This window comes from Gymnodraco acuticeps, unplaced genomic scaffold, assembly GCF_902827175.1.
Source record: "Gymnodraco acuticeps unplaced genomic scaffold, fGymAcu1.1, whole genome shotgun sequence".
In the NCBI taxonomy this organism is placed as follows: domain Eukaryota; kingdom Metazoa; phylum Chordata; class Actinopteri; order Perciformes; family Bathydraconidae; genus Gymnodraco; species Gymnodraco acuticeps.
The window spans coordinates 447657-465406 of record NW_022990440.1 but is presented as its reverse complement, the minus strand read 5'-3'; the positions used below and the strand labels follow the sequence as shown (position 1 = coordinate 465406).

The 17750-nt window shown below is 39.3% G+C and overlaps 1 protein-coding gene across 1 annotated transcript in view; it reads right to left on the bottom strand.

Moving 5' to 3' along the window:
• jak2b (Janus kinase 2b) overlaps positions 1 to 13766 on the bottom strand; it is a 29182-nt gene extending 15416 nt beyond the window's left edge. The window contains 7 exon segments of the mRNA XM_034225302.1: positions 89 to 208; positions 1622 to 1913; positions 2341 to 2486; positions 8632 to 8749; positions 10300 to 10423; positions 11001 to 11237; positions 13276 to 13766. Coding sequence (XP_034081193.1) covers positions 89 to 208; positions 1622 to 1913; positions 2341 to 2486; positions 8632 to 8749; positions 10300 to 10423; positions 11001 to 11205 — 1005 coding nt within the window. The 5' untranslated portion in view covers positions 11206 to 11237; positions 13276 to 13766.
• Between the last annotated feature and the right edge of the window lie 3984 nt (positions 13767 to 17750).

Below are 17750 nucleotides of genomic sequence, written 5' to 3'. Positions count from 1 at the left end.
ATCTGTCTGTTTTCAAAAAGTAGTTCCTTTATCTGGTTACCAAAAAAAGGGTAAAGACATACTTGTATTTTCAAAATATTGAAATTACCAGATTCTTTCCATCTTGTTTAGTGATGGTGACCACCCGACTCTCTGCAGCCCCCTCCTTGATGGCCTGTTTGATGCTCATGTCGATGACGTCAGAGAAGTCGCACAATGTCTGCAGCTCCTGGACAAACAGCATAAGGAACAACTTTTGTAACCAAACCAACAAAGAAAACCTTACTATATAATTACCAAATTACAAATAACAAACCCAGTAATTCAGTCTGAACAATTACAAGTCCTTGAGGCCACAATCCTGTGTTTCTGTTTCATTTCTTCAACTCCCTTATGCTCTAAATCAGGGGTGGGGAACCTTTTTCCTCTCAAGGGCCATTTCAATTTTTACAACATCCTTCGAGGGCCGTACAAATTATTGAACTCAACGTCTGCTTAAAAAACTAAAATCACAGCCCATTGATTTCGCCTTTCTTTCATGCTGTGCAAAGAAAAAGCAACCTCTTAATCCAGATATTTGACCATGACCCGCGCATGCATGCACCGTGGCATGACCACCAAAACAGAAATATATGGACACAAGATGTGCAAATGTATTTAGTTTCATATCCATGTAGACATGATTTAAGTGAGTGGGGGGGGGGGGGGCATGCACCACCAGGAAGATTTTGTTTTTATGTTGAAGTTAAAAACATCAATCTGGTGCACTTTGAGAGTAAAATTAATAGATCTATGGAAACATCTCTCAACACCCAGATGAAACAGAACTCTAAGCAGATTTTTTTCTTTATGGATATTTTACAAATCACTCTCCTTTCAAACTATATTCTTGTTTAATAATAACTTTTTTTACTTTATTCTCTTATTGTTTTATAACTATAATGATCATATAAAGATGTGCCTTTACCTCACTGGTTGGAGAAAAAGCTTCTTATATTCGTTAGCATAGCTAGCTAACCAGATGCTAATAACAACAAAGTTATTGACTGTATGATCAGTATGACAGATGAGCAGATCGCCACTGGGCTTTCAACTAAAGACACAGCCACGCAAAAACTGCGGCATGTGTACGGCTCCTTATGGGTATTGCAATTTGTGAAGTTCCAGCCCGGAGCCGCGTTCTGGTGCTCTCGGTTAGAACTACACCCCTGTCAGACGAGACATATACCACGCGATGACACGTTAGGCTCGTGTTGTGTTCAAGGACCCTGACCTTGGCCAGGAAAAACAAGCACTCGCTTGTTTAATTATTCTGCGGTCTAGATTTATTTTATTTTTTGCGTGTTTATAAATTACCTCGAGGGCCGTACCAAATGGTCTCGCGGGCCGCATACGGCCCGGAGGCCGGAAGTTCCCCAACCCTGCTCTAAATCATCATATTTATTTTGCTACATGTTTTCTTTTGATATCTTTTTGAGTGAACTTTAAGGGTCGAAGTGAGTTATGGCCCCTTGCTTTTAATTTGGAGATGTAGGTACTAAAAGGCCTTCAGTACTGCCCTCCTCTAAAGGTCAGCTGAATGTCCATCATGTAGACATTTTAAAAAGGAGCAGAGGCTACTGACAGTGCTCATGAAACCAACCTCGTCAGAATCTTTGAGTTTCTCTCGACACCACTGAATGCCGATGTCCGCTGCCACCACGATGATGAGCTGTCCACTCGACGGATCTCTGACCTGGAAGGTCTCCGTGTAGAAGGCCTTCTCCAGGGACTCCATGCTGATCAGGTACTTGAGCTTGAGGTCGCGCGCTGTGGTCCGACACTGACTGAACTGCTGGATAAAGCGCTTAAAGCGGAATCGGATTCGCTTGCGTGTCACAAAGTTGCAGTCCTGGATCTGAGCTCTCATGTCTTTTGGCAAGAAAGACTTGTAACTAGAAGTAAGCAAAAGGAAAATTAGCTAAATTAATTTTGATTATAAAAATATTTTTGCAATGTAATCATACACATAAAAGAAACCCCAAGTATATTTAGTGGACAAAGCTTTTTTTTTTGACTGAAATTGACAAATTCTTATCATGTTAATGCTGTCTTGTTCTGATCATTAGTACGCTGAAACATTTAGCAACAAATCATGCACAGAGAAATACAGATTAGAAAAGTACATTCAAATTACACACAATTTCTTATGTCAAATAAAAAATAAAGTTGCTTTCAAAAGAACTAAGTCACAAAGACTGGATCTCTTCTTGATTGACACTTGCATTGAATGCTTTTTCAGATTCTTTGATGAGCTAAAAAAATTGCTTTGCTAATTTTAGAATAAAGTTAGTTAGGGTAGCCTTTGAGTTTCCCTAGTACCTTATGGTGTGGTAGATGTCCAGCGGTGACATCTGTTTCTCTTTGGCTGTTCTCGACATGTCCAGCACAGCCATACCGAGGCACTCTTCCTGAGTCTCATGGGAGTTTGGGATCTTCACCAAGCCATTGACAAAGTCATTCCTCCACTGCACACAGAGAGTAACACATTCACTGCAACTGCTATCAGTCTTTAACATTGTTTGAACACGGAGGCTCTGAATTTGTTTTGGTTGTTCTATGACTTAACCTACAACTGGTGAACACAGAGACATGTTTCCCTAACCCCTAGATTCCACGGGTCTGTCTGCGCCGTGTTACGGCCGCGTTACGGCCGCGTTACGGCTAGAAGCGTCCCAGAAGCGTCTGGAAGTGGACCGGTCAGAGCATCCAGTCCATCCCCAAAATAAACTAATATTGCAGACCCTATCCCTCCGTAGTCTTTCAAGTAGGAGGAGAAATGTCAGCGTTCTCAGACGGTTTACAGGCACTGTGTAAATTATATATATAGAATAATTATGATGATGAATGCATTTTTTTACCACTAAAATACAGCAACACATCTTTGATTCATGTCGTTTATAACTGGAATATTACAATTATTATTAACTTTATCTGTACAAAGTAGCCTGTCCAGGAAATATACCCAAATCAACAAAAACTGCGAGCCGGCACGCAAGACGCTCCGCTTCTGAAACGCGCCCGGTGGGTTATGACCAGGGGTGCACATCACTTTTTTGCCCTGGTTCTCAAAGGAGCACCTGGAGATGTTGCTTGGTGCGCATCCTTAAAATGAAATAAATCCGACCTTTTGAGGGGTACTTGACTTTATGAACGGGGGGGGGAAACAGGCTAATTTCACGAAAACCAAGCAATTGAAAATTACAAAAAATGATATTAAAAAGGTAAACAATAAGGCTCCTCTATGTCAATAAATGCAAGAGATGCAGCATTTTCTCAACAATGTTTAATTTACATTTTTCATCTTCCTCAGACGTCACTCATTGGCTGTCAGCCAATGAGTGATTGTTGTCAGCCCAACGATGATTTGAACTTTATTACCCCAAAAACCCAAGCCACAGCTTTGCTATCATTGCAGTTTAGTCGTGTTTATATCCTACATTGGATTTGTAAGCATATAATGCTTCACCGAACACACAGTGGCGACTGGTCATTAGGGGCACAGCCCCACCTAGTGTCAGCAGAAAGTATTACAAATAATGATTACAAAAAAATGCAAAAAATAAATAACAAAATATATAAAATATATTTTAAGATCATGGTTAATCATCTGATTCGTATTTACTAGGGATGCACGATATTGTTTTTTTTAAACCAATACCGATACCGATAACTTCCTGCTTCTCAAGACCGATAATAAAAAATGTTTTACGCCACTAATTATTTTAACGCGATTAACGCATGTGTATTTTTTTTCCTTGGCCGCCCCGTAGTTTCAGAGCGCATCGAGTTTAAAATACCATCTACAAGCTGATGCTGACAGCCCCGCTCCTGCAGCCCGCTTGTGGCAGACCACACTTCCACGCTCACCGGCAGGCACCGACTGGCCATCTGGAGGACCGGGAGGGTGTGTGTATGTGTGGCCCGAGCGAGCGAGAGAGAGACCTTACGTGCATTGTTGTTGTTAGCATCTGGTGCTAGCTAGCTGCACTAACGGATATAAGGAGCTGTTTAAATGAAAACAGAGGAGCGACATTTCGCCACAACTGCGCCGAGCACTTGACTTTATGCAGGAAGCCAGACAGTGGGACATTGTACGAAAAGTCAGCACACTCAGCAAGTATAGTGCGCAACATGATTGCAGCGTCCAGGCATCTCCGGTTCGAGCATATGCCTTGAGTTGCACATAGCTCCAACGCCCATACCACCGACGACATGTTTGTTTACTGTCTTGGCTTCACGGCCGCACACCATTTACGTCACAGCCAGGCATGAGTTAGGGAGCGCTAGATTTGTGAAGAACTCCCCTCTTCCTAAACCACTAATACCACAGTACTGGCAAAACGGGAGGAGCCGAGTGAAAAACAAGCGCCCCTGATCCCAATCCACCCACACCGCAGTATTTTTTTCTTTTTTTTTTACCCAAAAAATATATTTTATATTATCGGGGCTATTAATACTGTTATCGGGTTTATCGGGATGACGTCATAATTCCTAATATCGGACCGATAATTATCGGGCCGATAATTATCGGGCCGATAATTATCGTGCATCCCTAGTATTTACATTGCTGTTTTAGTCTGTGTTCTTCTAATTAGTGTCTACAGTGTGTGCCTATTGAGCTGTTTAGAGCCATGTGGGACAAAACCCGATCATGCCCCTCCCTCTCACTGTCTAACTGAATGGTGACTGTAAAAACTACACTGCGCATGCTCAGAGTATTTTCCTATTTAATGTGTGTGGCAATAAAATAATGACCATAGGGGCACTGAGCTGCCATCCCCACCATACGTCATCTCACATAATTCAGAGCTGATTGGCTGTAAGTACTTGTGCCGCGAAAAGTGTGGTGCGTGAAGAGGAGACGAGAGACGCGTCCTAAAACCCGGAAGTTAGCTGCGCATGGCTTCCCTCCACAAAAAAGCAATGAGATTTCTCCATGGGATTTTAGAAAATAGTTCAAAATAAGATCTGTGGGAAACGTACCTGATAGATAAATGCACATTTTGTTCAGCCGGATAATATCCACATGTCTACCCTACTTTTATAATTTTCTAATCATAAATCTATTGATTAGATTTATGATAGACTTTTGAAACTACAAGAAGATAAGGAGGACTTTTACAAAAAAGTAATAGAGATTTTTGTCCAGAAGGATAGGCAAATGGACTTCATCTTCAAGTCAAGGTAAGACCACAATTTTATTGAAAATGGGATCTTACTAAGAGAGAACAATTCAATATTTAAATGATAAAATTAAATTTGTTGGGTATCCTTTTGTTGAACTGTCTGTTTAAAATGAATCGAAGCATCAGACAAAAAAAAGCTTTTGAAAATAATATTATATTTTGATTTAGGTCAAATATAATATTTGTAAACCTGAAGAGTCAGTGCCAGTGCCTCACCAGCAATGAACCTCACTGCAGAAGCTTATATATAGACATCTACGTTTTTTGTGCCCCACCACTTTTGTACATATAAAAACGCCACTGCGAACACAGAAGGGGGCTCGGCTGTCTACAAATAAAGACGGCTCATTTTAATTCTCCCCAAATATATTGAGGCTGAACCTGAACTTTGAATTCTCTGCTCCCATCATAATCTTGGCGATCTTGTTAAAATTGTGAATGCAGAATTAAAAATACTATGTAACTGGTTTGCAGTTAATAAATTATCCCTTAATGTGGCCAAAACAAATGACATGTTATTCAATACAAAGTCTGAGAGTAGAAATGACTGCATTATACGGATTTGCAATACAGAGATAGAAAAAGTTGGTGCATGTACATTTTTAGGACTGCTTGTTGACGAAAAACTCAATTGGAAGCACCATATACATTGTGTACAGACTAAACTGTCAAAAACAATAGGTATTTTGTATCATACTAAGAACATTCTTGAAGAAAAGATACTCTTTATAACAGTCTATTTCTCCCTTACCTTTACTACTGCTCCGAAATATGGGGAAACACGTACTCAACAAATCTACAAAAATACGAATAGTCTGTGGTGTTGGTAAATATGAACACACAACTCCCATATTTAAAACAACTCAATCTATTAAAATGTGTTGAGATAGTACAGCTTAAAACAGTACTGATTATGCAAAACATTTTCCATAAGAAAATGCCTAATAACATTCAAAAGTAAAAAAAATAAGTCACTTGAAAATAAGTGTTCACAATGTTTATATGCAATTATGCATATATTATTATTGTTCATTTGCCAAGTACATGTGTATATATTTATATATATAGTATTTTAATTTCCAAAAAAAGATAGTTGAAACTGCTTTTGACATGTGCAGAACATGACCCTATATCTAGTTTTCGTATATATATATATATATATATATATATGCATTTATTGTTTTCCTGCCCTAACTTTTATTTAATTTTTTCTCCTGTTTTCTTTATTTCTTTGTTCTCCTTAATTTCTATACGTTTTTGACGCAATAATGCCGGTGTATTAGGATGATGCACGGGAGGGCTACTTTCCACAAGCTATGCTTCAGCCCTCCCGCTTCTACTAATTGTGTTCATCTTTGTGTGTATGAATTAAACCTTTTTTGTTTTTCGGATGAATAAAAAAATAAATAAAAATACTTTCAGCTTGGGGGCCCCCTAGTGGCCGCGGGGGCCCTATGCCCCGGCATAGTCCGCCTATAGGAAGAAACAGCCCTGGCTACACACCCTCAAATGACCGCCACAGTAAAGCTTTGGTCTCCCTTTCAAGCTTATCCCAGGACAGATTTCAACAAGCATAAATCCACATAATCCTTTGGTTCACTCCAGTCATAATACTGGCTTGAGTCACCTGGATTTACCTACACTACAAACATTAAAACCACCGCTAAGGAGGTTACTGGGTGTACATCCATTTGGGTCTAATTACGTGGTGAATATACACATTCTTCTTTAAATATGGAACTGGCCTTGGCAGTGGTCATCTGGTAAAAATGGTCACGTCATTTTTGTAAACTGCCATAGTCAAGCAGCACTTTCCCTCTCATTCTCATAGGACCCTCTTTAGGGCGTGTGTTTAGTGTATGAGAATGAATCTGCATATGGGCATGTATTTTTGTATCTGGAGGGTATCAGGGTAAAGGTAATGGAAGGTGGCCCCCAATTGTTTTGCGGCACAGATATAATTTAGGCATGACGATAAAAGCATGTAAGTATAAATGAAAGTTATAAATACACTTTTTATATAAATACAAGACCATCCAGTTGATGTGATTATGTAATATTAGAATTTACATTGGCGCAATATGACAGTCAGTATATAATACATCAATAAAAAAATACAGAAATGAGAAAAACAAAACCTTTGCACAGCTGAAGCTTTATGTGCAAAAAACAGTGATGGGCATTCATTTGGTTCTCTAACTCAGGATTTTGTTGCACACAGAGGTGCGGATTTTTGCATGCAAGTTGCAAACTTGCAAGTTAAAGTAGTTCCCCGTCACACGGGGCTATAACTGTACCAGGGTATCCGCTAGGATTTTTTCTCGCCGGTCAAATGTCCGGGCAGAATTTATTTTATCGGACAAATTTGAAACTTACCGGTCATATTTCAATAATAATAATAAAAGTTGTGTAGCAGAGTTTCCGTTAGCAGGTAATTACCGGACTATGAGCAGATATGCTGATGTTTAAAACTCAGTTAATGGGGCTCATTTTTATATTGCTTCAGTTTATAATCGTAACAGATCGAAAAATTCAGATTCATTTTCCAATAAATTATTCCACAAACAACAAACAACATAATTATTACATTCAAACAAACTACTTGTAGTAGATAACGTACATTATTCAAAAGTTTACATCAACTTTGAATAATAACACGGGAGAAACGGATGCTCTCTTTTCCCCTCTCCCTCCCTCTCTCTCCTGACAGCCCGCCAGTTTCTCATGCAGCTCGCTAAACAGTGGGCGGAGCTTCAGGTGATTATGCAGAGCTGCGTGTCTCGGTCTGACTCAGCAGCTGATCTGATCTCTCTCGCGTGTCCGGTTATACTTCACTCGCGTTTATGTCCATATCGATCAGATCCAGCTCTGCTGATCGGCCTTTATAGAGAGCACCGATCAAACTATTAAGAGTGAATATCGGCCGATAATGACCGGCGGCCGATCTATCGGAGCCTCCCTAATTATTACCAGACATTTTGACCGGCAGGTTTTGAATTTACCGGTTTTTAATAAATGTTACCAGCTAAAAACCGGTAATTACCGGTTAACGGAAACCCTGAACTGTACGTGTCAGCCGCCTTGTTGATGCCACTTTCTTACATGGGCAGCCCTTGTTATAATGCATCCTACAGCATGTCATCTGATACCACACGCATTCTGGGAAAATAAATAGGTTTCATAGTTTGTCACTTCTTTATCTTTAACAAGGTGTTTTTCAAACCTTACATTTGGTGATGTGACCTTACTAGCAATCTCACAAACTGATATTACTGTACTTGTTAAAGATATGAGCTGCTTGTTTTCTGATGCTTAATGTATACCACTGGGCTATTAAAACATTCTCTTAAATAATTGTATTAAACTTAGTCCCTTAAAAAAGGATTCATTTCTAACCAGTGTGGCTGTATGGTAAGGTGCTCACCTGAGAGAAGAGGTATGACATCACAAAGTCATCAAGGACTGGGCTTTCTGACCCCTTGGTGACCCCAAATCGATACGCCCGGGATGCCCCTCCACTGTACCAGCCAGGGAAGTAGTACCTTAGGAAACAGTAATAAAGAGAAAGCAGTAAGTCACCAAGAATGTTTCTGCTGGAAAAGATACTCCAGAGCAGGGATGGGTATCGTTAGGATTTGATCGATACCGATACTGCTTATAAGCGGTATTTTTTTATACTCTTATCGATACTTTTCAATAATTTGGTGCTCAAAATTATAGACATGATTACAAGATGTGAAGATTAAACAGTAATTTTATTGTAATACATTTTTATTTAAAGGTGGGGTAGGTAATTCACTTCAGAAACACTTTTTGTTATATTCCATGGAATGCTCTTAACATCCAGATGGCAATGAATACATTAAATGCTTTGACAATAAATATATACAAAAATGTCATCTGTGGAAGCCGTAAAAAGCACGACCAATCATTTTAGCAGGCCCGGCTAAAATAACTGCTTCCATCTCGTGCACAAACTTATCTCGTGCACTCATTGCATTGGTCATGTGCACGTGTGTTGGAGGAGGGGCTCTGTAAGGAAGTCTGAAGGAAGGGGCAGATTTTTTTCGGCTGCGTACTTTCAAATTCTAGCGCACTCAAGCTGGTTTCTCCATTCTTATCTACCCTACCTTTAATGTAACTTTTTCAATGTCATACCAAGCAGGTATGAGTGTTTGACAGTGTGTCTCTGGAAGGGGGGCGGTAATTAGGGGCAGTTCATAAATCCATGTAAACATGACCATTATTCAGTTAAAACGAGACGCTGCGTGCGCACCTCCTAAACCGGAAGCTCCGATCGGCTAACCATTATAATCCGTTTATTGCGTTTATTATTTATAATTGTAATGATGGATTATCAGTAATCATTTTAAAGTTACACAGAGACATTGGATTAACTGTTTTTATGCCCTTGAACACAACTTTTGATCACATCTCATCCTGGCTGCTAGTTCAGTGAGTTTTGGTCGTATAGTGATGAGACTTATACCAATGAAATCTGTGGAATCTCAGCTTCCATGTGATATGTTGTTTGTGCAGATAAAATGACGTGGAAAAGATCGATTTTGCCAGTTATGTGCTAAAGTAGCCGTTAGCCCCGTTAGCCCGTTTTGCTAAGTGTTGATTTAGACTCTTTCTTCCCGTTAAGTGGGTATGCATCATTAATAGATCAATGATCTCAAGGGATACACCTGGATAAATAAAGGTTTGAAATGAAATGAAATAGGTTGTTAAATGTTAAGAAGCCTTGAGACGCTGTTTCTAGCAAGATGTTGCGTCTGCCCCTATAGTCTGCCCCCGGGAGTCTCACAATAATAAGAGTGCTGTTAGGAGAGATGACGAGTGGCCTTCACAGTGGCCAATCAGAGTGGTACTCAAACCGGATACGTCACACGGGATGAGGGTTCCCAACCAACCAGAATTGTTTAAACTAAGGAAGTAGCGTAATTCATATACCGATAGCAGCACCGTTTGTCCAGCGGCTTAACGGTATACTAATACCGTCCAATCAGGTACCGGTACTGACTTAGTACCGGTTCTCGATACCCACCCCTACTCCAGAGGCAAATATAGGAATTATAATGTGTGCTACCTTATTCGGAAAAACACATCTTCAGAAGCATGTTCGTCCAGCTGGAAGATGTGATTGGGTGAAAACCACAAGCGGTCTCGCTCTCGAAAGAGACCAAAGAGGTTGCAGTACAGAGGGGATATACCTAAAGCAGAAAAATACATTATGTCCTTTAAACTCCGACCAAATCAGAGTTCATTGTTCATTTATATAAATTAGATTGACAAACAAATGCGTACATGTAAGAAATTGTATTTATTTAAGTAAACACAGAGCGCATAACCGATTACTCTTTAGGACCTACACTTGAAAACAATATGTCTGTAGTAACAACAAAGCGGACCAAAAGGTCAATAAAGATTGTCTAAAATGTCTGTTCTGTTTGTTTTATCATCAAACAAAAAACTAGCGATTTATGAGGGTTAGTCTAGCCTCTGTGTACTAGTTGCGTCGTACTTTTATTGACTTAAATTGTACCTATGCAATGATCACAAGAAAGACAACGCAAAGCTACCATATTTTTGCTTATCCATAAACAGAGGAAAGCAAGGTAGACAAACTGTAAACAAAGCATTGCGAATATTGAACGAGCAAACTATTTCTCTGCTGATAGGTTTCACTGTGGCCTCTTGATAACCTTATCTTGGGACCTATGCTCCGGGTTACAGCAAACACATGAATGGAGATGCATTATGCAGGCTTTGCACGCTTGGAGAACTTACTGCATGCCTTGGCTGCATTTATACACAACTCCTCAGCCACATAGTTTCCAGGTGGATAGCTTTGAGTGCTGCCGTGTCCCACTCCTTGGCCGCTGTAGTAGAAATGAAGCCTTAGAACAGCCAACACTGGCCTTGTGTCCGGAGATTCCCGATGGGCGTTTCCATTTTGGTGCACAGCAGGGCATGTGTCAGTCACAGTGTCCATGGCTGGCAGGGAGGCTATCAATAACTAGCAACCTGAAATCAGATTAATGTGAAATGTCACCAGAAAAAATGAAGGCTTCATTTGTTTTTTAAGTATAGTGTGATGAGTTTATCATTCTGCTCAGCTGAATCAGATTTTCTCAACTGTTGCATAAACTGTTATTGAAAGTCCAGCATTACATAAAGCAGCCGTGCAGAGGAATCTGTTTCTGGAATAAGATCATTAAATCTGTAAATCTAATTCAAAAATAGGGTGGCTCTCTGTGAGAGTTATAAAATACTCCACTGGAAATTACTATTGAGATTTTTCAGCCCAGTTGCATCACAGTTATCAAGTTTCAAATGTATAATTTCAAAAAATTACTTATATTTTAATGGGCAAGAATCTATATACAATTCTCACTGGGAAATGTAAACATTTGTACTCTGGCAGAATAATCCAAACAGCTGCTGTTCAGTCCAACCCTGCTTTCCTATACACAGAGACAGTATTATCAAACTGAGGGCTGAATTTGTGTTACATTTTTTCCGTGATCATAATACATAATCGACATTAAGGCTGGGTATATAATATGCAAAAAGTCAACCAAGCATCCTTGCTTGGGTTCAAAAAAGTCAGCCTAATAAAATAAAATAAAAAAAGTTCAGTATTACAAATGTAAGAAAGTAAATAATGACTGCAATAAGGTGTGTTTGGCCTGTAATATACATCTTATATAAAAGAGGGGACTCTAACAGTTAAAGAAAGTCCTAAGTTGTGTTCAAGCAACAATTATTAATTCTCCTTTTCAAGTTTACAGCACTGATTCCCACTGAATAACAACAATATATATATATATATTTAGAAAAAGTGAAAGTTAAAAAACAAGGGGGAAAAAAATAAATTAAATAAATATATAAAAAAAGACACTAGACACTTAGCCAGAATTCACCAACCATGACCATCACTCAACCGAGACACTGGGTCAAACTATTGTATCCCCAGGTGCTTAATGATAATTTCCCAGGTTTAGATGTGCAGAGCTGCAGCAATAACCGCTGCCAGAGGTGACATCTCAAAAAATATAAGTTTGAGGGAGTGATGAAATTAAATAATTAAACCAAATTAAAATACATTTGTAGATTTGTTTACATTTTGAAATTGTAAACATAAAAAAAAATGCCATGGGTGAAAATGATTATAGTCGTTATGAATTATTTATATGATCTATACATTGATGGTGCAGTAGGAACTTTCAGAAAATGGTGTTAAATACGCATCATAATTTCTCAGCTCGATAAAGAGAATACATTCAGAACAAAAAACAGAGAAAAGCACCAAATCCTTACATTTGAGGAACGGAAATAGTGAAAGGTCAGCACTTTTACTTGGCAAGTGAATTAAACTGTACAAGTTTAAGTCTAATCCTTTAATGATCTAATTGATTCAGCACTGTAGGGTCGGTGAGCACAGGAACACCAGCATGCTGTTTTAAGACATTTCCCACAGTGTGAGGTGTGATAGAGGACATGCCACCTCCAACATTACAATCAGTGTTTTCTATTCACTTCTGCAAAACACACAATGGAAGCCTGGCAATTAGACGGAGGGCACACTAAATGTTTCTTATCTAGTTTTAAATACCCATTATACTGAATTCAGGAGTGCAAAACAGGGCCAATATATATGAAATCTGGGCAATTACAAGACTGTGAATAATGCAGAACTAAAGAAGCACATGCAACAGTTTCTGGTTGTTGTTGTTGTTATAAGTTCAGTGCTCACTTTAGGGTTATGTAATATTGCAAGATCCATAATCGACAGCTATCCAGTCCAATATCAGAAACTTAAATGCAGAACAAACTCACCAAGGCCGTGATCTGGAGTGCTACTGTTAGCTATAGCTTAAATAGATTAACTTAACGCTAGGAGCCCTACTGACCCACCTCTGTATGAGTTAGCTACCACAGAAACAAGAGCATGCAAATATCATTCAGCGTCTAAATTAACTAACGATAGAGGCTTACTCTTGTGCACGGTAATAACGCAGATATAAGCTGTCAGTGGAAATAAAGGATTGTAAACACTTACTTTGGTTGAAGGCGTGCAGCTAGCTGTGTTGCTGCTAGCTTCCTAGGCCAGCACTGCAGCCAGGACTAGCGAGACTTTGACAGCTACGGCCAGACACCGCTGCTTCTTCTTTAAAACCAGTATTCACACTGCAGCCCTAAAAAAACGACCTGTTTAAAAAGAGAAATCCATGCGGAAATGTTCTTATTTCCATGTCGCATTCAGCCGGCTAACGTGCTGCATGAACTACCTCTGGTCAGCCCAGTGTTACCCATCTCACTCCGGAGGAACTTTAGCCGTCTATCTTGTCAATCTTATAACTTAAGCTAATGCTAGCTAGAACCACGTCGTCCTAGCTTTCACATTGGCCAAACACACGGAAATCATCTGCTGGCACTCATCTTCTTGAGCCAGAAACTGGGGTTTTAGAAGTACAGCGACAGTGACATTATTGACATCTTGTCTACTGAATGGCTTTAACTCTGAGAAGGTAGCTAGTTTGTCAGTGGCAGCTACTGCGCAGCCGGAGAACAAGCAGACAACAAACCAGCCTCTCCCACTACACTAATGATGCATTCATTGGCTGTTGGAAATGTCAGTATTACCAATAGACAAAATGCAGCACAGTACTTTTTGACAACCATCAGTAATGTAATAAAGTCAGACTAAAGCCTTCCTTTGTGCACCAGTCAATCCTCAAATTTAACCGAGTTGAAAATCAGATCTAATGTACAATAGAGGGTCTTGAGCATGTTTCTTGTCAGTGATCGTCATGTCATGTTAAGTGTCTGTTTCCTTGATTCTTGTCTTAAATATTTGTCCTAGTTGATGTTGCAACAGGAGCTGCTGTGATGCAAGAAAAACATGTCAGACTCGATTTGACAATAAAGTATTATCGTATTGCATCATTATGCTTTTTAAAGTGTATTGTGCCTACTTTCGACTACTGATACCAGGCAATCTTGCACTTCTTGCTAGGTATTATTATTATTATTATTATTGATTTTTGCAAATATTATATTTACATGTCATTCCCAAATATGAATCTAATCACATTGTAGAGAGACATGTATGTATGCATACACTGTATAACCACCTATTTCATGTTTATAACAACAGAAGACCTTTTTGTCTATTTTCAATGTATTCAAAATGATAAAACACAGAAACCTGTGCAGAAAAAAAGGTTTGATAGCCTAACAACGGATTTAAAAGCCAGTGGTTCAAACATTTCCCCCATAGACAATGCTACCATAACATATTATGATTTTATAAAATGTCACTTGGAAGCTACGTATATCTACTGTATACTATTCTCCACTTTAGGGCATACTTTCTGGTTCTCATTTGCACATACTATAGCTTGATTTATTGATGTTAAGCCTTATTATACAACTTTCCGTCTATTTGTCTGGAGGTTACGAGGAGCACTTGGAGGCAGCATTTGCACACTGAATCAGTCCCCTGGCTTGTCAGACAACAAACCAACGAGTTGCTTATAATGCACCACAGTTATACAAAAGAACGTCCAGAACCCAATATGCCAAACTCCTTCAAAATGAAATATAATAAGAGCAATAGCTTTGGAATAAGTGTAGTTGAGTAAAGCTTATGATGTTAACTGTGTCCGAGGGGCAGAGGAGGTATTCAATATGATATTGTTTCCCTTTTATTATAACATTTAGGACTGTGGATTGTGATCTTTCCTTGAATTTCTCAGTTAACTGTGATGACACTCTTCACTTCTGCAAAACACACAATGGAATCCTGGCAATATACATTTTAGATGGTGGGCATACTAAATGTTTCCTATGAAGCTTTGTAGTGCCTGTTATTCTGAATTCAGGAGCGCAAAATAGAGCCAATATATGCAATCTGGGTAATTTCAAGACTGTGAATAATTCGGAATATTTATGACTGTAGATTGTGAAATTACTTACTTTTCCTTCAATTTCTCATAACTGTGACAACACATCAGTAAAATAATTGAATACTGATTTTGAAATTCTCTTAACATGATTGAAAACAAACATGCAAGCAGATTTTGGGTGATCAGTTGTCGATTAACAAATCAATGTTTGCCAATTAATCATGGTTATAAGTTAGAACTACAGAGGGAATCATAGACCCCCAAGATGTGTGCCTGCAAAATTGGTGTTATCAAATTGTAATTATCATATATGACATACATACCATACACATAATCTGATGTTGGGGGGTAAAACAGCCAATTAATTTAAGGGGTGTTGGCTAGAGTTGAGGTAAAGAGTCTGTGCAGGCCAGTCAGGTTCTCCTCTCCCAGATGGAGAGCCCATTTCTTTACTGACCTCACTTTCTGCACAATGGCATTGTTCAGTCAAAACAGGAAACTACCCTGACTACACTTCCAACAAAGTTGAAGCATACTATTGTCTAAGACAGTTGTTGGGAAACAGGGGTTCAAGACCCTCACAAGGAGTTGCAAATATGGGCAGATCTCTGAACTGGCCTTCCAGGCACAGGACAAGGATCCAAAAGTGTCAGGTGACTGGTCTTCCCCTACGAATGGTAATTTAAAGGGAAACCTACCAACTAGGAGAGAGACTCAAAATGTGTTTCGTCAAATGTGTTAGTTATGTTTATGTATTTTGTCTGTCATTTCCTGTTTTATTTTGTATTTATCTCTTGTCTTTCATTTTAGGCCCTGGTTCTTCCTCGCCTTCATCAGTGTCTGCCCCGCCCCTGATTGTTTCCACCTGTTCCCACTCACCTCATGTTTAAATAGTCCTGTCTCTCCCCTATCCTGTGTCAGTTTGTCTGGTTTGTTTCCCCGAATGGTCGTGCCATGCCTCAGCTCTGAAAGGATTGCTTTTCACTCATGTCAGGTTTTGTTATTTTGTTTATTTTTGTTGGCTTAAGTTTGTATTAAGTCCTCTTTTTGTTATGCTAGTTTTTTCCTCCTTGTGAGCGCCTTTTGTTATTTCCACCACCTACTCTTAAAGGTGGGGTATGTCATTTATTTCAGAAACACTTTTTGTTATATTCCATGGAATGCTCTTAACATCTTGATAGCAATGAATATATGAAATGCTTTGACAATAAATACATTTTTTTTAAAAAAGTATCTGTGGAAGCCGTAGCGCTGTAAAAAGCATGACCAATCATTTTAGCCGGCTCGGCTAAAATAACTGGATGGCCTACCTGCCTGTTAGCCTTCCCTCATTGGTCATGTGCGCATTTGTGTGTGTTGGAGGAGGGGCTCTGTAAGGAAGTCTGAAGGAAGAGGCAGATTTTTTCCGGTTGTGTACTTTCAAATTATAGCGCACTCGAGCTGGTTTCTCCAAAATGACACGCCCCACCTTTAAGAGGGATTACCTGAACTGTAAAAAATAAATATACTTTTTTTATATTCAAGACTTTGTCTCTGGGTCGTGCATTTGGGTTCATCAAAGGTCCTGACAAAATGACCTTAAAGAAGCATATATTTGACTACAAGAAACCCACAATTATTAGACAAAGACTTACCACAAGTAGACATGACTACAATAGCACGCAAATCTACCAAAGACAACAAATTACTAAAAGATTCAGAGAGGCACAAAAGACACAAATGATCCTGTTCAGGAGAGGTTGTAGGATTGCATTATTTTTGCCTCAGAGTATAGAAAATATAAAAAAATTAAAATACTAGAAATCTGGGAAATACTACAATACATTACAATTCATCCTAAGAGGAACACAGATATGTATGACATTATTAAGGAAGCCATCCAGTAATTGTTGAGAAATGTAATTATGTAAACCTCATGAATGTCCATATAGCATGGCCAAATATCCAATCGTTATTGACATACTTTAGTGAAGACCAGAGGATTTTAACTGATTGACGTTGCCATCCCTGGAGCAAAAAATGCATTTTCAGATTGAACCGGTCTCAACCCGTATTTTGCAGCTTTGTTTTTTTTAGCATTAGGCTTTTCCTTAACACATAGCGAGATAGATCAAAAGCTGCTGCAAGGCAAACATTTGTTTCTCTTGGTGAGACCCATGGGCAAGCACCTGATACACACATATTTTGATAAATAAAGGCGTTAAGAGAGTCCTGGGGCATTCAGGTGGAACACACTCGAACACTGAGAAAATGTCTTAAAGATGTCCTCAGGTGTTTTGGGTGAGAGCACTCATGCATGCACACACACAAATACACATAAACAGACTCACACACACAAATACACATAAACAGACACACACACACACACGCACGCACGCACGCAGGAGTAGGAGTTTGTTCTGCTCCAACACTTTACCCCTCCAGTGGATCTGAAACAGCATCACAGCCGGGTTGCCCACGGCAGAGAGAGGAGAGATGGAGGGGAAACATATGAGACAATGAGAAGGTGGGAGGCAGGAGAGGGGAGGGAGGAAACGAAAGCAAGGGAGGCAGAAAGAGGAAGAAGAACAAGTGGAGGAACCGAGAAAAAGAGTAGAAGACAAAACAAGGGTGGGGCTGTGGAAAA